Source organism: Ammodytes marinus (assembly GCF_949987685.1).
Source record: "Ammodytes marinus genome assembly, chromosome: 2".
Classification (NCBI taxonomy): Eukaryota; Metazoa; Chordata; class Actinopteri; order Uranoscopiformes; family Ammodytidae; genus Ammodytes; species Ammodytes marinus.
The window spans coordinates 24,097,762-24,122,271 of NC_137231.1; the positions used below are offsets into that span (position 1 = coordinate 24,097,762).

General features: G+C 41.1%; 2 protein-coding genes across 3 annotated transcripts; one reads left to right on the plus strand and one right to left on the minus strand.

Annotated features, from left to right (window-relative positions):
• Positions 1 to 2,893: 2,893 nt before the first annotated feature.
• LOC307262539 (LHFPL tetraspan subfamily member 2a protein-like) lies at positions 2,894 to 15,401 on the plus strand. Its single transcript, XM_080043450.1, has 3 exons — positions 2,894 to 3,083; positions 11,641 to 12,330; positions 13,649 to 15,401. The coding sequence occupies exons 2-3, from the start codon at positions 11,922 to 11,924 to the stop codon at positions 13,903 to 13,905; spliced, it is 666 nt and encodes a 221-aa protein (XP_079899576.1). The 5' UTR covers positions 2,894 to 3,083; positions 11,641 to 11,921; the 3' UTR covers positions 13,906 to 15,401.
• Positions 15,402 to 15,614: 213 nt separating this feature from the next.
• LOC307260507 (secretory carrier-associated membrane protein 1-like) lies at positions 15,615 to 24,020 on the minus strand. Of its 2 annotated transcripts, none has more exons than XM_080040767.1 (9): positions 23,827 to 24,020; positions 22,504 to 22,584; positions 22,182 to 22,295; positions 21,570 to 21,675; positions 20,556 to 20,684; positions 19,594 to 19,753; positions 19,237 to 19,338; positions 19,041 to 19,144; positions 15,615 to 18,615 (listed from the first exon to the last, which is right to left on the minus strand). In XM_080040767.1, the coding sequence occupies exons 1-9, from the start codon at positions 23,881 to 23,883 to the stop codon at positions 18,443 to 18,445; spliced, it is 1,026 nt and encodes a 341-aa protein (XP_079896893.1). In that variant the 5' UTR covers positions 23,884 to 24,020; the 3' UTR covers positions 15,615 to 18,442. The 2 variants fall into 2 exon arrangements, with proteins under 2 accessions (XP_079896893.1, XP_079896892.1); XM_080040766.1 differs by having other exon boundaries at positions 15,615 to 18,647; positions 19,027 to 19,144.
• Between the last annotated feature and the right edge of the window lie 490 nt (positions 24,021 to 24,510).

Here is a 24,510-nt window from a genome sequence, read left to right on the forward strand (position 1 = left end):
CAGGCAGGCCTCAACCAAATGACACAGTGGAGAAGTGAGGCGCCGTGTGAGTGAGGAGACAAACTGTGGAGTATGAAGTTTGAGGCTGTGAAGAATGTCAGGAGGGCGGCGTGAAGCCCTGCACTTAACAAACTCCCACTGCAGCATCCCAGAGAGGAAATAAGAGCACGTGTGAACAGGCTGGGGAGATAAGTTGCTGTTGTTTTTTTAGGTTTTATATAACACTTGTAGAAAATAACAGAAACCTCATTGAGAATACAGCAGTAAACAACACCAATGTGCTGCAACTCATAATTTTGGAGTTTCACAGTCACAAACGCTGCAAACTATTGGGTGAAAAGCCAGTAATGGTGATGATGACGCATGTCAAACACATACAGTACAAAGTGATTCAGATGAGTGGTTAACAATACTGACACATTATGGGATCGTCGCTTAAATTCATATTTTATTGTCTAAAAAAACTGTGATATTTTAGTCATTTATGCTGAAAATGGAGACATATACCATTTAGTCAGTCAGGAATTATGGGTGTGTGGAAGAAAAAAAACAAGCTGCATTTACTCAAACTTTGTTTAAGTTTTTTTCAACCTAACAGTTTTGTCATTCACTAAACTGTCACATTCTGCCTCTGTCCCTCACCTCAGACATTTTCTCACTATCTCACTCCCAAATCTGTTCATTTTCATTCTTTACTTGAGCACCAGATTCCCTTGGACTGTTTCTCAAGTCCCAGGGTGCGTTCCCATACTATACTGATACTTCCATTCTATTTAGTATGCCAGAAAAGAGTACGTCAAAGTGCATGCATGTCAAATGCAGTATGCTAAAAATACTCGGATGTATAACATCCCTTTGCACATTACAGTATGCAAGCCAGCATGCTTTAAGGGCTATTCTGACCCACAATCCTCTGGACAACGGTAATTATGTCACATCGTCTGAGCTTTCAAGAGAGCACAACCGTGGTTATAAGCAAAAGGTTCAATTGTACAGTATGCATACTGCATGCAGCATAAATACCTTTTAAAGGCAGCGGACACATGTAGTATAGTAAAAAATAAAGTATGCAATTGGGAACGCAGGGCAAGTCTCCTCACTCCCACATCCAGCCACTCCATTAGTCATCCCTTTCCCTTCGTCCTATTTATCTAACCTTCCCTGCTCACCTGTTTCCATTTTCCCTTATCAGCCCTGCAGCACATACCCCGGCCCTTACACTCCGGTCATGTACCAGATCTTCAAAGCCGCTAAATACTTGTTGCCTTTGATTTATAGTCTCTGTTTTCTACAATCTCTTATGTGAAAAAAATTGAATCTGAAAGATGCTACCTCCCAGCTTTGACCCATGCCTGCCGAACCATTCTGTAGGCCTTCTACGTTAATTTTGACTTAACTGTATCCATCGGCCTCTGCATTTGGGTCCCATCTCTGTTGCCCTGCTCACACCAACTGTGAAAGAGGCTTGTCTATTTGATTTTCAATGCATATTTTCGGTGGAAATATCTTCAAAAAGAGACTAAAGACAAGGAGCTGATTGTGTGAAAGACCTCATATAGTCAAGGCTTGGGGATCACTCCACCAGGATGAGAAATTATGCCAAGCATTTTGCAATAGTTCTGAAGGTTAGTCAGCTTCAGCATGTGGACCATATTTAGTAACGCTGCTTATTCATGTTTAGTTTGGGCTCTTTTGAAACTGTTGGCCCACTGGGACATGACTATATGACACTGTTATCAGGAGATAATCAAGATATCAGATGTTTCCTGCTCATATGTATCCTGATGACAAGGAGGAATATTTTAAACATTCATCCAAGACACACCAGGAACCAGAGCAGAATATATGAGAAAAAGACTTGGTTTCCATTCTGCATAATATAAAAAGCATGAACATGTTTTTTTTACAAACCTGTCTGTAAATGATACCTCTGATACTTGCTGTGTTGAGACTCTCAACAGAACTGTACAAGGCCTGAATCTATATGGACTTCCTCAAACAATTTATCACCGTCACCCTTTAACATTGCTTAACAAGCCACACAATCCTTCAAAACATGCAGTATGGGGCCCCGTGTCATTCCCTGTTCCTGGCTACAGTATATCTGCCCTCGCTAAAAAATTTCACATCATGGTCCCAGGGCGACAGTCTTCCCTGAGTTGTCACAGACCACAGTGTAATAAGTGTGGTTGTATGTCTCCAGCTTAGCTCCCTCAGCGAGAAGCAAGGAAAAGAACAGATCCCATTCTTTTGTTTTCTGGAGCCTTCAAATCAACTATGATATTGCAACAAGTAATCATAGTTAAGTCCAAAGCATTCTCACCATGAAGTTAAGCCACAAATTAGTACAGTGAAGTAAAAAAGTGTAGTGGTGTAGAAGTATCATAACATTAGACATTAAGAAGAGAATAGGTAGCCTTCCTCAGAATTGTACTGAAAAAGTACAGACCTTGAGTAAATGTACTTTTCTACTTTCCACCACTTAAACAAATCAGCAAAAAAAAAAAAAAAAAATGGTTAAATTATGTATATAAAAAATAAATATCTATTTAATTTTAAATTATGAATATGCTCTTGATACACTGTCATTCTTTTCCAAACCACACTGTTACAATTCTGGATATTTAATGATTTTAAAATTAAAGAGTTAGCGTTACTCAACAGAGGAGAACTTGTCATTTATTTTCCAAACATTGAACATGTTAATTGGAGAAAGTTTCTGGGAAGAGAAGTGGAGCTAGCTCGTCATCATCTTACACATCTTCCTCTCTCTCTTTGGCAAAAGGAGTGGGGGAAGGGGAAGGGGAAGAGGGGGAGGGAGGAGAGAGAGAGAGAGAGAGAGAGAGAGAGAGAGAGAGAGAGAGAGAGAGAGAGAGAGAGAGGAAGACGTCAGATGGCAGTGGGATAGCTTATATGCTTTTCATGTGAGGAAGAAGGAAAGAGAATAGGCTAGCGTCCTGATTCCTGGAAGGAGACTCAGTGAATGAGTGAATGCTTGGAAAGGAGAAAGCAGCGTTTCTAAACAAAAAGACGGGACAGCTTCTTCACTTTCGCCCGCAGAAATCTCTCCACTTTGACTTCCCGTGAGTAGAAAACAATGCAACAACGAGGCATAATGTAGACGTTTTAGTAGGCACTTGATTGCACACACGTGACTTATTTGGCTGATACGAATGCTGATTGCTGAGAGTGTCATAATCTAAACTGTGCTTATTTCGGTTGATTTACAGCTACACACACACGCAGGCACGCGCACACACGTTCGTCTAACTGTCAGAAACTTCTCCATTTCAAGCTCTTATCTCAGAATCATGCCCTTTATTTGCATACAGTAGCATCGCTTATGACAGATGTTATTAGGGAATTGAAATTTGCATGCTTCATTGATTCTACGCTCATGGAGATAACACAGAAGCAGCCACCTGAAGGCAATATCAATGGTAACATTTTAATATATTGCAAAGGGTTTGTGGATTGGGCGAAGTAGTGGTATTTCTCCAAATAGAGAGTGGGATAGACTATCTACAGTTACTCTGACCACTCTGTGTGTTCAGGTAAAACATCTGGTAGCAGTTGGACCTCCACCTCCACCCAACTAGGCCACTTATTATGCAGAGCTTTTATATTGTTATTTCCTAATCAGCTGTCCACACAGAAACCACTGCATGTCTCCTCCTTGTCTTTCCACCACCATGTCCTTGTGCAGAGGTCCGTGTGTGTGAAAGCCACCCATGGAGCTCTCGGCCCTGATACACACTGCATCGAGAGGGGAAGTGGTACTACATCATAAACTAAACAAAACCAGGAAAACGTTCAGTGTTTATTCTAGCTGAGTTCAAGGACAAACCGCTGTAGTAATGAGAGGAGGGAATCACCAGAAAGGGCTTCCCACCAGTGGGCTCAGAAACTTTTAGTGTATCAGGTTTAAAAAAAAAAGAATAGTTTAATAAATGCTTAATGATGCAGTTATTCTGTAATTAACTTTAGTGTGATTGCCCTAACCTGCCTCCTTTTACCAGAGGGAGTTTTGACAACTCCCTGATGACGAGTTTAAACTTGTTACCTGTCAGTGGTTTGTTGTGATGGATTAGCTCTGCAAAGTTTCATTTTGTAGGGGAATTGATGGAAACCAGTAGCTGCTTCCAAGGTAGAAATCCCTAATCCAATGTTAAACAATTATATTATAGAAAGCTTATTTGTATTGATTGACATGTGAAAAAAACAAAAACATTTGGTCTTTCAAACATCACTGTCAAGGGGACAGTGTAGAGTTCCTAAGAAAAAGGAGAAAGGAACATTTTGTTTGTGCATTCATCATCTTTTGAGACAGCTGAAGATGGGAGGAGGGAGCCGAACGAAGCCAAGTCTTTTGTGGAAGTGAAATGTGAGGTCACTAAGGGGCTTTGTGCGTCAGAGACCGCGGGGCCACTACAGAGTCAGCGTGGGGAGCGAGGGGCCGGGGTGTTGCACAGATTGAATAGGTAAGGGGCCAGGGCATTCTGGGCCGACGGTGGCATGTCTTTGAGAGCTAAAGAGTGAGTGAGTGAGTGAGTGAGGGGGGACGGTGTCGGCACTTCTTTGTGCAGCCTTTTGTTGAGTTGAGTCGCGGCACTTGAAGCGGGCCGGTTTTTAATTCAAGCTTTACTGGCACACACCCATGCACGCACACAAACGAGCATGGCTTTCTCTGGGGAAGTCATGCGTTCTGATGCAATTAAACACTGGACGAGTGAGCACAGGCTTGCACCTTCCACAGTTTACGGGTGTGTATTTATTTTTGTGTTTCAATCAAGCGGACTGCATTGTCTCGGCGCACTGTTGGAGGGCCTCTCGCTGTTGACTTGTTTACATTTGGGGCCTCTTATTGTCATCTATACCTCAGTCACCCTGGTTGTATTTGAAAGCTAGAACTGCTGGTGTTTCTTCACTCTTCATGCTCAGCCAGGGGGAATAACATTGAATGGCTCTTTTACAGTTTGAATTGTTTTGTCGTGTTTAATCTGGGCCTGTAAAATAAATACAAACTAACTCTGCAGCACTAAACATGCAGTTGATGACCGCCATCACTCACTGGCTGGAGTTACGAGACACAAGTTGTGGTAAATGCCTCTCCGTGGGAAACATTTTCTCTTTTTTTTCGCTGTCCATGGATGGAGGGCTACATAAGCAGTTGCTCACATGGTTATGGCTAGTAGTAAGAAATAGTTTGTTAAGAAAGTAGCTCAGGGTTGTTTTATAATGTCAGAGAGGGTTAAGAAAGCCTTACATAGACTAAAGTAACAGAACTCATCTTTGTTCCCTGTGGTGCTTTCTTTGTATGTTTCTCATGACTCTTTAGCTTTCTCTGTGCTGTCTGTGGTACGACACATGCTGTGTAAGCAGGTAGATGTGTGCCTCCCTAGGCTACAGTTTTAGGTGTGACAATCAAAGGGAGTCATAATGTACAACTCATTAGTGTTGTGTGTACTGTCATCCCTTTTTTTGTTTGAAAGGCTTTGTTCTCTCTCATACTCTGAAGGGAGACATGGGTTGGATTTCAAAAGTTCCCAATCGGCCTTTCATGCCGCTGGGGGCAAAGGGAGCTCAGTTTTGATCTGTTGTTGCTCAGCAGATAAAAATGAGCTCTGATGAAAAGTTAGGAGCCAACACTGCAGGGCATGGGTGTCTCTATTCTGGCTATTGTTATAGCTTGCCTGCTGTCCTTACATTACCCAATATGCCATACCCAGGGAGCGTCTTGATCAAGCACAGAAATATGGAATTCAAGAAATGTATTGGGTAATTGAGAGAGTTGAGGGTGTGTAGGCAGTGTATGTTCAGTATTCAGGCTACATTGCTTCATTCTCCTCCATTTCACCTGGAGCTCAGTTGCTTGCATTCTTTTATGGATGAGGGATATGTTTGGTCCTGCCCAGCTCTGACTGGTATCATACTAGTTTCGTATCTCTTGGGGTTTCTTTTAGTTTCCTGATTCTTGGAGATGCAGATGGCAATCAGCGGCCTGCGATTTCCCCCCATTGTCCACATCTTGTTTGAGTAGCTGTGTAGCCCTGAAGATGGCAAAACTGCCTCTTATGTGGTTTTGGTTTGAGGGACTTCCTCCTGGCTGGTACAGATGAATGACCAGACCAGACCACGCACAGCAGATTAGGGAACAGATTGCCTTGATTTGAGGTTTCTGGTTCAGGATCTGTGAGTTAAAAAAAAAAGAATCATCCCAGTGCAGATTAATATGGGGTCATCTGGTCTGAGTGGGTGATCCATCAGCTCACAGCGACATTACAAAGAAACAAAAGCATTTCCTTTTCATTGTTCACTATCTGTAAATTCATGTCCACGAATGGAACTGTTTCTTGTTAACTCTAATGGCTGTATCAAACCTCCTCTTTATAGAACAATCTGGGTCAACCGTGTTTGAGATCTTTCAACCAACCACCCACCCTCAGTACTCATTCACTTTTACCCTCTACAACAGACTACAGTGACCAGAACTCATTACCTCAGCACCTTGGCATGCTACCAGAGCCTTTGCTGATATCTCAGACCAATTACTCTAGATTTACAACCCTGCCGCCTCCTCTAAATAACCGCCAAACTGACTGACCCACATATTCTGCATATCCACTGCTTTGTCTGGGACTTTGAAGGGGCTCAAACTGATGTTACACGCTTCATTAGTAGACATTTTATTAAGCATACAGGCTGCTTGGCCAAAAGGTTTTCACAGCCAAACTTGTAGTCCACATGGCTGGATGTTGGCCCGTGGATTGTATTTTCTGTAAATTCCATCAAAGAAAGTTTGTCTCATAGCAGCAAGGAGTCTGTTCATGTTGGCTCGCTGAATGAAGGATTGGAAATCTGTGTGTAAGTTGGCTTCAGGCCTCCACTGTACACATATAACCCTGTGTGGCAGGCTTGGTTTCTGTCAGGACAGGAGTGCAATGTGGGAATGAGTGGTTCCAGATAAAGAAGAAGCAACCACATTACTGCTTTCTTGCAGCGTATCTACAGTATCATCCGCCAAACTCTGCATCATGGAGGATTCATGAAAGAAGCACAAGACCCCGTGATCTGTCAGTGTTGGTGATGAAGGTTATCCATGGCAGTACTCCACAAGCACACAGAGAGAAATATCTGACAGTTTGGAGATACATATCTTTCCAAAGCAACTGGGAGGAAGAGACCTCTCACCCACAGTGTCATGATTGCCGGGTTATATGAATAAGTCATAATTCGGAGTGTCTGATGCTCCTTGAAGTGTAAAATTCTCCTCCCTCAGCACTCACATAAACACACAGAAAACCTTGACCTTGCCAAGGAATCGCTGTTCAAGCACTTTCCCAGAAGTCTGTCCAAGAACCAGTAAACAAGCGGAAAGTATTCATCAGTTTCAGGATGTAGTGACCTTTCTGCACTGCACTCTCACACAGGCAGACAGTATACATGCACACACACACACACACACACACACACACACACACACACACACACACACACACACACACACACACACACACACACACACACACACACACACACACACACAAATCCCCATATGTGCAGATTAGGATCTTAACAAATGACCAGATGTTTATATGATTGGAACACTTAATTTTTAAGTGTTAAAGATGTAACATTGTTATTTGAGGGTGTTTAAAGTGACTACGAGGAACTTTGAGTTTTCTTAAACATTTAAAAGCTTCTTGTTGTCTCTTTAAATTCAGTGTTATGCACAAAACCCTCTGCTAGCAGATGAAGCTGTAAACCCAAATGTCATGACATAAAAACATAGTAAAAAGGCGAGAAAGCCCTATCACACACTTACTCATACAATACTCTGCTCTTTACTCAACTATAGAAATATACTTTAAGTTTCATCTTCCTGTGAGTGCAGTCCTAAGTGAGAATAGAGGGAGCCATGATGAGCTTTGAGTGAGGGGATTTCCTGTAAGAACCGAGAGGAGATCACTTAAGGTGTCCGCTGACTGCCTCGACAAGGTACCGTATGTTTAGGCTCCATCCCTGTAGTTTAATGATGCAGAGCTGCTTATTTGAGGGCATTGTAGTCTTAACAGACAGCACCATGCCCTGTCTGGATGGACTACTATAATCAGCTGTAAACAGAAGACTCAAAGTCCACACAGAAACCAAACCTACACAAGCAGACATACTTACATACTGTGTGTTCACACTTAAGACAACCACATACAGAATACACACGTTGTAGCGGCTAAGCCCTGTTCGAAGCCACTACTGGGTTGTTTAATATGCATTGGAAGACTTTCTCTGACTGAAGAATTTGTAAATACACTGCATGTTATGGGACTGTAGTCGAGGTCAGCAGACACACTGACTGTTTTGAATACTGTTGCAGATGTGTTTAGACTACTAGAGAAGAAATGGACAAGGCCATATCTGCATTGTCACAGGCAGAGAGGAAAATAGAGACCTAAAATTATCTGTGTATTAGAATGAATCTTCTTAAAAAAAAAGAAAAAAAAAATTTCTTACTGTAGTAGCTGTGTATCTGTGTATCTGAATCTTATGGCAGTGGGGGCGGGACCCGATAAGCCTTTGGCTTCTCCTGCTTCCCTTCGGACGATAACACAAAGTAATATGTATGAATATGCAATGAGAAAATTATGTATTATGTGTAATTGTCCGGAAGAATAATAATAATAATAATAATAATAATAATAATAATAATAATAATAGTTCCGATGTGCGCCCAGTGCGCTCAGTAAATAATAAACAGGAGAAAAGTTTGACAATAGTACGGCAGGTTTATTTTACTTTATGAATCCATTCACCGGCAATATACGTTAACTCATAATACACTTAGAAACCAAAATAACAAAACAAATTGCCGATAACTATACACGTAAAGGGCACAAAGGGCACAGTCGAAAAACTGTTTGCTTCCCAATCAAACAACACCTGTTTCCCTGTTACCTCCTTGGGCTGACCCACGTAACCTCAGCCACACCAAATACAGCCCCTTAGTGTTATGGAGCACAACAACATGAACATAACACAATAAATGAATATGGCTCCTACACACGTACATTTCTCGATCATAATGGTTGCTGTAAATAGTGCTGAAACACTGTGGTGAGTGAGGCTGAGTGAGTGCTTTGCTGTGAAACCACTGTAACCACTGCAGAATGGAAACCTTGATAACAATAGGGAGAGAGCCATGGTTTGTGAGCAGGCCTGGAATAAACTCAAGGTCTATAATAGAGCAGGGCGTTACTCACATCATCCTCAAGCACATAAACAGACTTCAAATACCTGATTTATATTGTACTCTCCCCTTCCCTTGTGCTTAGAATTCCCTGGAAATAGACTCACAAATAGAGACATTCCTTTAGTTTTGCAGAAACGTGAGTGAGGGGAACGACGGTTTAGATCGAAAGTTGATAGGTTGACATCATCCTCACCATGCCTTAGACACTGCCGGACAGACACTGTTGCTTCCTGTTTATTTCTGCCCTTTCCTTTTTGGCTGATAATGAATAGTAACGTTGCTGTCGCGTCTTTATCCTGTTGCTGTCATTTCCCTCAGCTCCGTTGTAACTGAAAATGCGCTCCCTCAGTTTATATTCAAGCTGGGTGATTATGTGAAGACTTTATATGTTTTGCCGGTTCTTGAAATCTCTAATTAGGGTGCAAGATTGTGGAATGAGAATAAAGCAATTTGCCACGTGCCCCTGAAATTCTGACCAAACAGAGTAAACGGTACAAGATGAACTTGACTGAGAGCGTCGCAGAGATAGGTATCGCTGTCGAACAAAGACAAAGGAGACCTGTGCACCAAGCTAGAAGCAAACAATCCTTCATACCGATCATAACTTCAGCAGAACGACATGAAAACACAACAACAGCCAACTGGAGACACGACTGAATCCCGCTGAACTGAATCACACACCCGCATCTGAAGTGTTTCAAACCACTTACCCGCTCCTCAGATATTGTCATGCCTCTGACTTTGTTATTGTGACCCACTTCTGCCGGTTTTCTTGTCAACCCCCCTTGCATTCAGATGAATCAGCCAGTCCTTTCAGCTGCAATGGGTTGAAACTCTTATTTTGAGGCCTGGAACATTTCTGAAGTGTTTTGCCTCGCACTGACTCAGATCATATTAGACATACAATATAGCATAAGTGTTCATTCCTTCAGATGTTGTGAGCTGATTTACCATCTTAAATGCAGGGAGGTAATGTATAACCTAAACCCACATGTATTCCCCCTCAGGGCTTCAGATTGACTGATAGCGTTTAAAAGGAATGTTTGTATTCTGAACTTTTCATCACCAACAAAATGCATAGTCAGCAAGAATTAGAGCGATAATGTGATCAAATAGTACACTTTCAGTTTAACATGCCTCCTGTCCCTTTCTATTTGAAATGTACTATAAATCTGTTGGAGTGAGGTAAAGCCACATTTTCATACCTGATCCAACAACAGATCTTAAAACCTGGACATATCAAACCAACACTACTTCCATGGGCAGATACCATTGGAGATAAATTGGAAATTGTGTATTGTAATTTGGGTGAATAGACCCTTTAATATTCTCATAACCTAGTTTACAGATACATAGCCTTTGAATGTCATTATTCCACCAGTAACATCCAGTCATCCACTTAGACAGTTGACCTTGCTGTAGTTAAACCATGTCCTAAATATTTCCCGGTGTGTATCATAAAGCTGGATGATGACATCAGAGTGCTTCTGAGAAACCCCTGTGCTCCCATGAGACAACGGCTGTGTCGAAGCCAGTGTGGCCATAGCAACTACAATCACAACATAGCAAGAGTATCCCTATTACCTTGATTAGGACTGATGCATGCTTGCTCACAAAACCATACTTAAACACAGAGTCACTTGTAAATAGGCACAGACAGGATCGAGAGGATTCCTCTTGGAATCTGTATCAGGTTACAAGTTATTTGTAATCAATGTTTGATTGCTGTTGAATAAAGAACAAAGAAATATTTTTTTTGTTGCAGATTAACATAATAAAATGCAATATAAAAGCCAATAACCACTCCTTTCAATGTATTGCATTTATTCACACTGTAGATTGTGTGCTTGCAACAGCAGTGGGAGGATTTTGCACGTTATATTGTCAGATGTGGCATGTTGTAACAGAGCTCTGCAATCGTCAGTGTTGACAGCTGCTCAGTGGCAAAACACACAAGGCTCCAGTTATTTTGCAGATTAAATCAAACATAGAAAAGTCTAGTAATCATGTAAAAATGACGTGCCAGCTCTCTGTGGTGAATTGTTGTTTCTAGCGGTATTGTGTATGTGACTCATCTTGACTGTTCCGAATGACATCTGGAAGTGTTGCTCATGGTACACTCACAGCTGGCTAAAAAGTAAATTCCAAGTAGTACTCTGTGGGAAGATAGTGGGTGAGGGCTGATCTATTTGATGAGAATGGTGAAAGGGAGCACAAGAGAACTTGATGATTCATAGTGGGTGGGAAAATCAGTTGCTGTCCCTCCTTTTAATCACAGTTTCCCTCTTTTACCCCCGCTCCCCCATTATGCACGTCAGTCTCCCCTGTGTCATATGTACTGTATACAGATTCTAAAGTGTCTGAACCTCTTGTGTCTTCCTCTGTGCCTGAAGGTGTGCTTTTCAGATTGGACCATGGCTGAGGGAAGCTGCTTTGGTGCGTTGTAGCTGTTTGGGATGGGCAGAAACAAGAAGAAAGAGCCGTGAGAGGACGAACAACATCTACTCAAGAGAGGATAAGATCAGCAGCCCATCTGGATCTGAATAGGGACCTACTCTACACTTTTCTCTGTAAGGAAAGGAATTTAAACTCCCAAACATCAGTGCTCTTTAAGGGGCTTTCACAAAACCATTCATCATCATTGGTTGTTACCAATTCAGAAAGACTTAACGCCATGTGTCATGTTATTGTAACGTGCCGCTCCTTGCTCTGGACCCTGCTCAGTATCGTAGTGGCCTTTGCTGAGCTCATTGCCTTCATGAGCCCTGATTGGTTGATAGGATCCCCTCGGTCAGACCACAGTGCAGATGGGGCGGGAGTGGACTTGGACGCGTACAGGCCATCTCTGGGTCTCTACAGTCGCTGCGTTCGCGTGGGCTCCCGGGGAGTGGAGATCTGCGGGCCCTACGCCACCACGTTTGGCGAAGTGGCCAGTGGCTTCTGGCAGGGCGCCATTTTGTTTCTGGCAGCAGGGACGTTAGTGCTCGGAGGAGTGGCCTGCATCTCCATCTTCAGCATGTGCTTTCAGAGCATCCTAAAGAAGAGTCTGTTCAACATCTGTGGACTGCTGCAGGCTATCGCAGGTGAGTGAGGCCACTTTCTGTCTGTGTCTATAAGTAAGGTTGTATTGTGTGTTTGCTACATGTCTGAAACAGAAAAAGTAGTCCAGGGGGTGCCCTTAGCTCAGTTGGTAGGGCGTCCCCCCCATGGGCCTCGGCCAGCAGCGGACAAGGGTTCGATTCCAGCCCGCGGTCGTTCTCTGCATGTCACTCCCCTCTCTGCCCCATTTCAACTCTGTCTCTACACTTTCAATAAAGCATAAAAATGCCAAAAAAAAATCTTTAAAAAAAAAAAAAGTAGTCCTGCGTCTAGATCTTAAACTTAAGCTGAGCTCTCAGATATCAGGAAACACAGGAAGAGAGTGAGAGAGTTGACATGTATCAAAGCTGGAGTCAAACCAATGACTAGGTCAGAAGGATGAAGTTTATTAGTATATATTAATCATATATTTTGTGTACAACTTACACATACATCTTCAAATAAAAAATTCCCGTGAACGTTTAGTTCTTACTTTCTAATATATCAATGTCAGTCAATGGATGCCGTTTTTCTTAAATAAAGGCTGGTGAACTGTGAAAACACTAGGGAAAATAATACAATTATTTTTCTATCCTTGTATAAATAAAGTATATTTTTAGGACTCTATTAAAATGTTGTCCTGAAACAAAACTACATTTAAAAATTTAGACAAATCAGACTTTATCAAAATGTGTTGCACTTTTTCTGAATTATGAAAAAATATTTTGCGTTGATAGTGAAATGTGTAAGTGCATTGCATACAAAGCATATTCAATAATTTCATCCTGGGTTCACACATTCAAAGTTCCCAATTGAAAATGAAGGAAATTGAAAGTCCCTCTTAACTTATATGCTCAAGTGACTGAGCTCACAAGACAATACGACCCTCCTGAAGTTGAACAAATACATCTCACTTACTACTTAAGGTAATGAAGCAAATATCATAAAACTGTATGTTTTATAATCATGACTTTAGGAAAATAGTTTTGCCATTGAGTTTACAATCCGGCAAAAAAACACTGTTCATCCATGGCACGTTTCCTAGTTAGGTTAGAAATTCCAACCAAACCTTGTTTTTTTCTGTTTCTTTCAACAATGGGCTCTCCCACAGGTGTGTTTAAGCAGACTTTCTGTCATGCAGGTAATCAGTCAAATGGGGTCCCTCCTCTCATCGCAAATCAAAGGCTTGTCAGCTGAAAAAAAGATGTATTCTTCACCAGAGTTGAGTCACCATGTTCCCAGCTGCACTGGGATCTGTTTGTGCTTTAGTATGTGACTAAACCCTCTGGTCTCATCGTTTGCTCTTCTCCCCCTCCCCCCCAGGCCTGTTGCTGATGGTGGGCCTCATGCTGTTTCCTGCTGGTTGGGGTTCAGAGAAGGTTATTGGCTACTGTGGGTCCGAGGCCTTGTCCTTCAGGCCGGCTCTGTGCTCTCTCGGCTGGGCATTCTACACAGCGATAGGTGGAACGCTGGCAACCTTCCTTTGTGCTGTTCTGTCCGCGCAGGCTGAGATCGCCACCTCCAGCGATAAGGTTCAGGAGGAGATTGAGGAGGGGAAGAGTCTGATCTGCCTGCTTTGAACCCCAGGAAGTCCCCCGTGGTGTCATTCATTTGTCTCATATGGACACCTGTACGTCTCAGTAGATGGAGGGACATTTCTCTAAAAGATTTTCTTAAAACCAGCTGATTGAAAAGATGGTAGCCATGACAAGATCTTTGTAAATACTTAGGCATGGTGCTTTCTTCTTGCTGAAGTTTACCAATAGGTAAGTTTACCAAGATGAAAAGAAAAATATGTATTATTCCCTTCTACAGCTGCAGGTAAACTGCCAAGAAGGCTCTGGTAAGGAACGTTTCCTGTACAGTCAGTTATCCAGTGTTTTTGACCAACATACTGTTTATGTCTTCATCATTCTAGCCTTAAACAAGCTACTGTAATGGAACAGCGGGAGATTAGTTAAAAAAACTGGTAGTGGATACGTTGTTACTGTTTCTGTAAAGTCATTGTAATGTTCATTCCTACAGTTCACCTGCAACACCTCAACAAACCGCTGAATACTTGCAGATGTGTCTACCAAAATACCCAACAACAGCTTGCAAAGGTTATGTGTGTGTGTGTGTGTGTGTGTGTGTGTGTGTGTTTGAAGTGACTTCTCTAGCTAAGTTTTACATATGCCACTTAAGGGATTGTTCACTTTAAATTTTTAGCCACATTTTCATACCTGAAATAAAGTTTCCCCGTTAAATGGATTGTTTGCGAGGTCATGGCAGTTTATTAACTAGCAGAGTGTGTACAGAAAAAAAGACTTGCCATATGTTTCTACTGGGGAGAGCTTTCATGAGAGGATGTTTGCTCACAGCGAGATAAAGTGAGCTGCTCCATAGCTTATCTCGAGCCACCTTATGGCACAGTATAGACACAAGACAAAAAAGCAGCAAGTAAAAATTCCAAAAGCCTTTATTGAGGCTTTGCTGGACTAATGCAAAAAAACTCCTGATGGGTCACCAGTGTGACTTAGATAATTCTTCAAAGCTCATTGAGGCAGACCTTTTTGTTTTGGTACTTTCAAGGTATTCCTAAAGATCCCCTGCTGTTGTTTTTTTGTGCTTTGTCACTCATTTATTTCACATAGCTCCATATTTTTCCCCCAGCAATTGCCAGTTAAATTGTGCCTAGTCCAACCAGACCATCATACTTCAATTCATTTGGGAAAATGAAATTTGTCCAGAAGTAGGTATAGGCAGGCGGAGCCAGGCTAAGTTCAATTTGCTGTAAATGTAAAATTGTGTATTTGCTTTTATTCGTTGTAGATAAGATGTGCAATAATTCAACCATAGTATGTTAGCTGTAAGAGTGTGTGTCGACTGATAGGGTGAGACTGAAGAGTGAAATCATGAGATTTTATCACAAAAAGCAATTCTAGTCTGTCTGTGCTTCAATTAATAATTTTACTGTTAGCTGTTTTTGTTACATTAACAATAAAGATAGAACAGCATTTGTGGCACATTGTGAGATGTATGAAAAAGTGATGAATGAGGAGAGGGTGTATTTTGTACTCAAATAAACCAGGCCTTAACTAAAGTTTGGGAAAGTTATTTTACTCTGATCTGCATAAATTCATACTTTCATGTTCCTTCTCTGTAGAAGCCATACTTCCTAAGGGTACACTGACACCTAGTGGTGGAAAGTAGACAACACAGAACAGTGGCATTAAATAATGTTAAGTTAAGTTTGTCAATCCTTTCAAACTGTTTACATCAGAGAGTTTAACCAGTAAATGTAATTTTTTTTCAACTCCTATTGGTTAAAACTGTTGCGGAGGATGTTAAGTAGAATTTGCCAATTTTTAAGGGTCAGAAGTTGAAAATGATGAGGAAATGGTGAACTTATTTAACATTAATTGACACAGCTACAGAGCAGACAAATGTAATGTTATAATGGTTTTCTGAAAATCCACAAATATTTATTTTAAAATTTTATTTCATGTTAATACCATAAATATACAAAACTCAAACTATTTCACATGCAACAAAGGCCAGACAAGAGTGCATTACATTTTCTTTTTACATGTGATTGGTAATGGGTTTCAATTTTTTTTCAACTTTACAAAATATACAAGTGTCCCTTTTTGAATGAGTTTTTTTTCTCTGATTCAGTGAAATAACATGGGCAATGGTCAAAAACACAGTTTTCTTTTTCAGCAGACATTTTTCTACACTGCAGACCAGCTCTCCAAATACATAAAGAAATGACCCACTGTGGAATGGCTTCGTATAATGAAACTACTGCTTAACACTATTGATACATGAGGGTGTTTGCAGCAAAGAAAGGTTATGTTATATCTTAAAGTAAAACATGGAAAGGGGACACATCACAAACCAAGATTTAAAAACAAATCTATATTGACATTTGGTAGATTTCTCACAGCTTTTCAGGACATAGAATAACACTTGAGGGAGATTTCATTTTTGTTCCTTTCATACCAATCATACACTCATCCTCTCCAGACCAGCACACCTCTAGCAGGGTCAAGTTACTTTTTAAATCTAGCCAATGCTATGATCATGTCATTACAAAACCACACAACAAAAAACTTAACATCAAATCAAACCAAACAAATTGAAATGCAAACAACTTAAATTACACCATAAATAAAAACAGGTTTGCTCTAAGCTCAATGTAAAACAAGAAATGTGCAATGAATTTAAAAACAAAAATATTTCCAAACAAAAACAATACTGCCAAGATGTTGGCTCATTATTTCACCACAAATGATTGACCTTCAATGTTGTAACACTCGCAAGTATTTTGTCCACTATAATGTTCATGTTGTAATACCAGCAGTACCAGTCTTCAGTCATCTACCATGCATATCTTCAGACACAGGTGCTAAAGCATGACACAAAAATAACCCACGTCCATAATTTCACTTCACTGACAGTAGTCATTACAAATATGTGTTGATAAACACTGTTATTTTAGTATATAATTATGTATCTTAGTGATATAATTTAATGTACATCAAATCTAATCCTCTGTTATCTTAATGTTCATTTTGCTCTGAAAACTCAAAATCTCTAATGCCAGAGAATTTGGTCCAGTACTTAAAGATAAAAATCAATGGACTCACTTGTTTTGTCTTCAAAAATGCAAAACAGACTATTAGTCTATGTAGTTCACATATACACAGTATCAGTGTTTTTACTATTTTATATATGCAGATTAATCTCGTGAGACATCATAGCTTCATCACTGTTCAGGTCATCTTCTGTCACTTCTTCCTATTACGTATGGTACTGTGCGCCCCCCTTCCTCAACAGGAAAAATGGCAGCAGGAGGGCACGACCAAGCAATTCATAGCAGCGTTTGTTTTTAAATTAAGTGTGTAGGGCTACAAATAACAACGGAGGGAGAGCCACACTCATTTAATGTCACACATACGTAACAGAAAATGCACAAGGCCATATGAGCATCCGACTGAACCTCTTGTAGGTTTTGGGGTAGACTGGTGACCAGCTGACCTGGGTCTTCAGGTTGTGTTCAAAAATAGATCCAAACATCATCAATCAGTCAAACAGCCAACAGGTCATGCAGTAACTTTACAGCTCATTTCTCAAAAAACCCGAGGGAAAATAGTGGACAGAATGACTTTGCCAAAAAGAAACAGCTAATTTGAGTCTGCTTAACATGCATGTCTTTATCATGCTGTCCAATATTGGTTATTTCGCAGAAAAGCTGACCCAGCCCTGCTGCCAATCAAAAGTAGCACACAATGTTGGAATAATTATTCAAGTGTCAGGTGTCAGTGGATCACTGTTGGGGGTCCTTCACATAAGAACACACCGACATATTCCAATTTATATGCATACATTTCCAAGATGATATTTGTCAGGAATCTCAGAATAGAAGCACAGATAGGGGACAAGGTACAATTTAACTTTCAAATCTCAATGACCAAGCACTAGAATTTAAAAGAAACAGGTCGGAGCCACAATTACCTTAAAGTGAAGTACACATTCACACACAGACCCAGACATTCAAACATACACTGTACTTTCAGTATGTGACCAAGATAAAAACACAGAACTATGTGCAAAAAACACCATGATAGGATTATCACTTTTTTCTGAGTCTATACTGTCTTTAACCGGGACAAGGAGCTGTTTGGGGGGGGGGGGTCATCACCATGACAAAAATAAGGTATGCTAGAAATGCAACCTCTGCCTGACCTAGGATCACCACAAGGTGACAAAGAACAGAGAAAACAAAGGAGTGAGCAAGAGAGTGTGAGATGAAAACCCCACACACTCAGAGCACGCCTTCAGTCACTCAGTGGATGTTTCAAGGTATGTGAGCAGACAAGTCATCTGACCGAAAAGCAGAGGAAGAATGTAGGAGAGTTTTTACTGAAAACTTGTCTTTTGAGTGAAGGTGGACAACTCTGGTCATTTTATCTGACTGACCTCTTTATTATTTCTGTCCTCTGACACTTTTCACTTTTTAAGCAAAGTGTGCAGGGCAATCTTAGCACAACAACATTAATAAAAATCTATTTGATCTTAGAGCCTGTACAGCCAGAGTTGTGCACCTCCAAGTTTTGAGTGTTTGTGTATATGCTAGGATGTGTGTGAACATGTGTGCATGTACGTGCGTGTCAGTTTATGGCTGAGCCTTGAAAGCCCCGCGAGCAGCATTGGTTGCAGCATTGGCTGCAGCGTTGGCGGCTGCAGTCTGAACGGTCTTGTTAGACATGACCCCAGTTGCAAACTCTTGCTGAGCTTTCTCAAAACTAGCACCAGTGGTACGATACAGCGCGTGCACCTGGAAAGAACAGACAAGAAAAATTGGTTTGAATAAAGTCAAGTCATTTAAATTTTCACTCAAGGCCTTTGTTATGCATTGAATGATGCATTCAGGCAGGTGTTTCACTTCCTGGTTGATCACAACATTGACGAGTGGCTCAACATAATTTGTGAATTATAATGGCATTTGCTAATGCCTGCAAAATGCCATTTCAATTTCAGTATGATACTCTAAGAACATCTTTCCACTCTCAGTTATTCAAATAATAAAACATTTTGATTGATTGTGTTCAAATAATTTGCATAATTTACCTAACCATATTTTCATTGGCTGTCTCAATAATACAATAATGAGATGGACAGCTTCTGGCAACTGGAGTAATTATGATTGTGCTTACCTTTTTGAACATACATAGCGAGCCCGCAGACAATGCAGTGAACAGAGCTGCAATCAGTAACATCATGATGCCTACTGGGATACTGGTGTTCAGACCAGTTAAAGCCGCGATCCAACCGCTGGCAAAAAAACAAAACAACAAGAATGTGAGTGAACTGCGGCAAACGCTCATAGAGTAAGAGGATCGGTGAATGCGCAAAAAAACTCTCACCATGTTCCCCAGCCAGTGATGCCAATAGATTGTAGAATGTGAACTCCAAACTGACAGATGTAGACGAAGAAGAAGACAAAGAAGCGGAATGAACTGTCACTCCTGTAGTGAAGACAGAGAACAAGGAAGTGAGAGATCAACATTAGAGGCAATACAATGGAAATAAAGACTCTGCTTCTGATTCTGCCTCCATAAACATTAATGCTTTACTTTTCTTCCCCACTTCCCTCAGTTTGTGAAGATCTGCCTTTATCTTTATCTAGTTTCACTTCCGATACAGAAAAATATTCTTGGGAATAAGTAAGTGCAGGATTGGAAAAGGGAAGGAGGGCAGGCAGTTTCCATGCATCTGCTTACCTGAAAGCCCCATAAAGCGGTCTGTACCAGCAGACAAAAGAACAGGGGGTGAACAGCAGAAACCATAACATGGCCAGGCCGAAATCCACACCACGTGACGCATCCACACAAAACCAGGCCAGGCAGCCGAACATGTTCACAAATAGCGTGCCTGTATGGACTGGTAGAAAAATAATTAAATGAGGACCTTTAGTGCTATCATGTGTTTTTAGTTTAGTTTTATAGACTGATGACTTGATACATCCCTGTGCCCCTTATCAAGTCAATTCAACTCGTATGGCACTGGCTATATATTCAAATGTAAGTTTCTAATGATAAACTAAAATGCATTCTTCATATACGATTAAAGAAGTAGTGTAGTAGTTAGTTGGTAGTGTTTATCAACTCTGGTACCGGATTTGTTCAGTCCCTGTGACTTTGGGGACAGATTTCCCTCTGTCAAAGGAACAGATTAATCAAGCAGCTATAAATAATATTTACTGATTGCAGTGTCTGAAGAAAAGGCAAGATGATTAAGAAACTCATTTAATTGTTTCAAGCGATACTGAAAGATCATTAAACACCTGTTAATTTAACCATCCTAAATCTTTTTAAGAGGAGCAACACAAAAAAAGAAGATTGAACAGATTGCAAATCAATTTATAGTAATAGTAAATCATTTCCTACATTTTCTCAGTAAAATAAGCAAATAAGCACCCATCCACATTCTTGCAGTCTTCAGACACACCAAGGCTGGCAAATGTGTTTGATAAAAAACTGACTGAAGTTCCTGCTAAATTGATGATGATTCTAAAGTGAGATATGTTGCAGGGCCACACCTGAGTTCATCTTATAAACCCACATTTTATAAGCAGTGTGTGAGAGATTTAAAATGTGTGACATTGATTATATTGACTGGCAATGGAGGCAATAGTGCACATTTGGGGGGGTGGGGTGGGGGCGGTGTCAAAAGACCCACTTACACATCCAAAGGTTGTACATGATCTTGACAGTCTTTTGGAACTCTATGGGAATGTCCACTGCAATATCATGGTAGAAACATGGGCCAACAGGGAACTTCTCCGGCAGTGGAGGCCAGTTGTTCTTACGCCCTGTGTGGACAAAGGCAAGTGTTTGGATGATTAGGCACCAGAGTTTTCACCCTAAGTTACCTCAGTCCTTCCCCAAGCAGTCACTCTGTTGAACTCTCAGAACTCCCACATCCTGTCGCTGAATAAGGTCCATTGGGTCCATTAACAATTGTGATGTACCTCATGTATATTTTCAAACTTACAATTCAAATATTGTTAACACTACCTCTGCACTGATCTGCACTGATCTGCCTTGCACTGTACTTATATTTTTATATTTATATTGTAATTCTTAAATCTGACCGTGTATATATACCGTATATATATACATTTATATTTTTATTTAATTCTTAATCACTAACTGACTGATTGCACCATTTCTTCCATCTCTTGAATTGTTGTTGTGTATTCGTTTTTGTTCATTTGTAATATTGTTTACTTAACAGTATTTTTAATGTTTTAGTTTTTAGTGAATGTTGTACTTGGGAGAGCAAATGGTTGCCGAAGTCAAATTCCTTGTTTGTTTACGCAAACCTGGCCAATAAAGCTGATTCTGATTCTGATTATAAAATAAACTTGTTTAAATTGTAACCAATCATTTTAAAATACACAGTGTTGTAAATCTTTTAGGCACAGTGCATAGTAAATAACATACTTGGATAGGTAGAGTGCTTCAGAATATATAATGGTGCTTCCATAGACTGCTTAATACATAAATGAACATTGTTTCGTGTGTATGTAAACTATGACCACGAGGGGTAAAGTATTCATCATAAATTCACACTGTCATGAATTTCAGATGTTTTAATTTTGACTGAGCCTTTAGACCCTGAGGTTAACAAGATCAGTGAGTGAATAAAGTGAGTTAACCAATGAGCAGAGAGACTGACGGACTGACTGACTAACCGATTCCTTGGGTCTGTAACTCTCTCTCCCGGCGATCGAGCTCGGCTGCCTTCTTCTCCAACTCCTCCTGCCTTTTCAACAACTCTGCCTGAACGCGTGCTTGGTCCTAACACAGACACAGAAGAAATGTTCTTCAAAATTCACTGCCCAACATCTGACATTTTAATTATGATATTCAATCAGGTAGGTTATATAGGTTTTCTTCCACTCAGGTCAGCTTAGGTGTGTTAGTTTTAGAAGGGTGGAAAAAAGGTCACGATTGGAAAAGCAATCAGCTGTTGTTCACTCTCTTGTCTTTTTCAGTAATAAATTAGCTCTAAAATTGCACTGCAAGAGGAAAGCTACAAGTGGGGGAAAAGGCATTTAATGTATTCATACTACTCAAGCCACAGCCACAGGAAAGGGTACTGAAAACATCAGATGAAAGACCGTACCTCCTTACGCCGCTGTGTGGCCATCAGAAAACAGTATATGAAGGACAAGAGGAAATGTGAACCAGAAGCAAAGACGAATATCGTATTTATATTGTGAATAGAAATGTTGAGAGTTTATCAAATCAGAAGAAAAGCAGATGTGATCCAATGGATATAAACATGTTTCTGTATGTCATACCTGAGTCTGTTGCTGTGAGTAAGCCGGTGGTTCTTCTGTCGGCTTCATGATGGCAGGTTGTGTGTTCTGGGATGGGGCAGCAGGAGTAGGTTTGGGGGCATTTCCAGGGTCCGCCTGTAAGCAAGCATTGACCAGCTATGTTAATATTTGTGGAATCAGAGTCATATTTTGTCAGTGAAATCCTCTGAATGAGGGGTGAAGAAAGAGAGAGAGAGAGAGAGAGAGAGAGAGAGAGAGAAAGAGAGCAGTGAATGAAATGAGCTCACTGACACTCAACACATTCATGCCACACTCATCAATAGCGATACTAGTTTAGGCTGACCGTTCTGGCGTCTGTGAAGGGGTTATACTCCTCAAGACCACCAGGAGGGACAGACTGGGTCACCTGCGTCACCGAGGGATCCTACAGGACGGAGAGGATCATGGGGGTTAAAAACCTCTACCACATCATCATCTATTAATGTTGTCAACCAATGTCCAATTTTTCTGAAAAACCAAAGCTGACCACACATTCACTGAGTCTATCAATCCTCAAGTTCTGGCAAGTTATTACTGATGTGTTGATGACATGTTAGGTGGAAACAAAGGGCAAGATGAATATGTAACAAGGGAGCGTATCAATGGTCCCAGGGCTCAATGGGATAATATGTCTGGGAATAAACTAATCCACATGCAATGATTTAAATTTTTGTAGCTAACTTCCTAGTAGGTGGACTGAAAAGGCATACTATTTAAAAACAGTGATATAGAAGATTCTGTCTTCTGAATCATTACTCAACCAAGAGGTGAGTGGAGGTAGGGTTGTCGACCATGTGTCAACAGTGCAACAGTGTGCAGGTTTTTATTCAAGTCGAGACTCCACCCACTGATTAACACACCTGCTAGGGGAGGGGCTACACGTTTAAATAACCCGCGCAGGTGTTCATTTGGGATGAAACTGCAGACTGTTGGCAGCGTCTGACCTAGGTGAAAGGTAGGGTGGCTTATGAGGGGGAATGTATTCCAGCTGGACACAACAATCACACAAAATAACGACAGCAATGAAATATGTTAAGCAAACTAACATTAATATCAGTTTGTGTTGTTATGTGCGTTTAACAAGGGGACTTGGGTTTCTGTTTCAATCCACACTAAGTATGCTTTAGGACACATTTGGTGTACATTTTATGTGTTGTGGTGGACTTCTATTTCCACCACAGTGTTCTGCAATGTTTACGCGAGGAATAAATGACACCATAAGACGTTTGTCCTTGCGTAAATGTAGTAACAAATTGATGTGAACACAAACTGATATTGACCAGGCGGTTAGCTATTAAACAAGCTAGCAGGTGGCAGCAAATGTTTACTGGCGGTTGGCAGAGCTAGCTAGCTAACATCATGTCTTTGTTCTCACCGCTATTACAACGTGAAAACAAACAAATATTCCCAGCAGCAACGTGCAGCATAACCGGGCCTCCATATCTTCTTTAACAAAGTGAACAGCTATATGATGTATGCATAATGTATAGCTCGTCCTGCGACCCAAGGGACGTCTAGCCAGCTGTCAGGCTACTAGCTAAGCCAGTTAGCAGCGGTGCTAAGTGAGACTGGCCTCATTGGGGGCTTTGAATCGTACGTTAGCTAGCTAGCTGGCTAAGTTAGCTACCTGAAAGGGATTGCTGAAGTCCGGGTCTGCAAACGGGTTGCTGTCAAAATCCGACATTATACAGCCTTTTAAATAACGATTTCCTCTGTGGAAAAGCTCCCCAGTTCTCCAGGGAAAGTTCACAGATTCTTGTTTTGACTGCCTCTCTCTGCTGCCCGCAGTCTTCTACGCCTCCTGCTGATGGAGACCCCTCGCTTAGCAAGTTAGCCAGCAGCACATAAATGGTAGGAGAGCAGAGGATGCGTGATGAGCGGCGTCCGCTACGTCACTGCTTCAGCACCGCGGACAGCATAACATCCGGACAGGTACATCACATCTGGACACAGTGTGCTGGGACTCCCCTGTAAGTCTCTGCTGGAAGTTCTTTAAAAAAAATACATATTTATGACGAGCATTCCAAATGAATAAAAAAAAAAATAGATACTCCTCTGGCTCATTCACTCATCATTTTACACTTGGTGGGCCTTGGGGGTAGAAATATGATGCTGGGGCCCCAATTGACATCCATCTCCCACCTCCTGTACATTGTATATGTCTAACTTGCCACCAAGTTTCCATTAAGCACAATGCACACTACATGGCAGCATCCATTTTTACCCATGAGGCTGAGAAATCAGCCAGTGCTTCTATATGATGAAACACTAGGCTAGTACTGCCTGGCCCCAAGTTTTCTGTGTCTTTCTG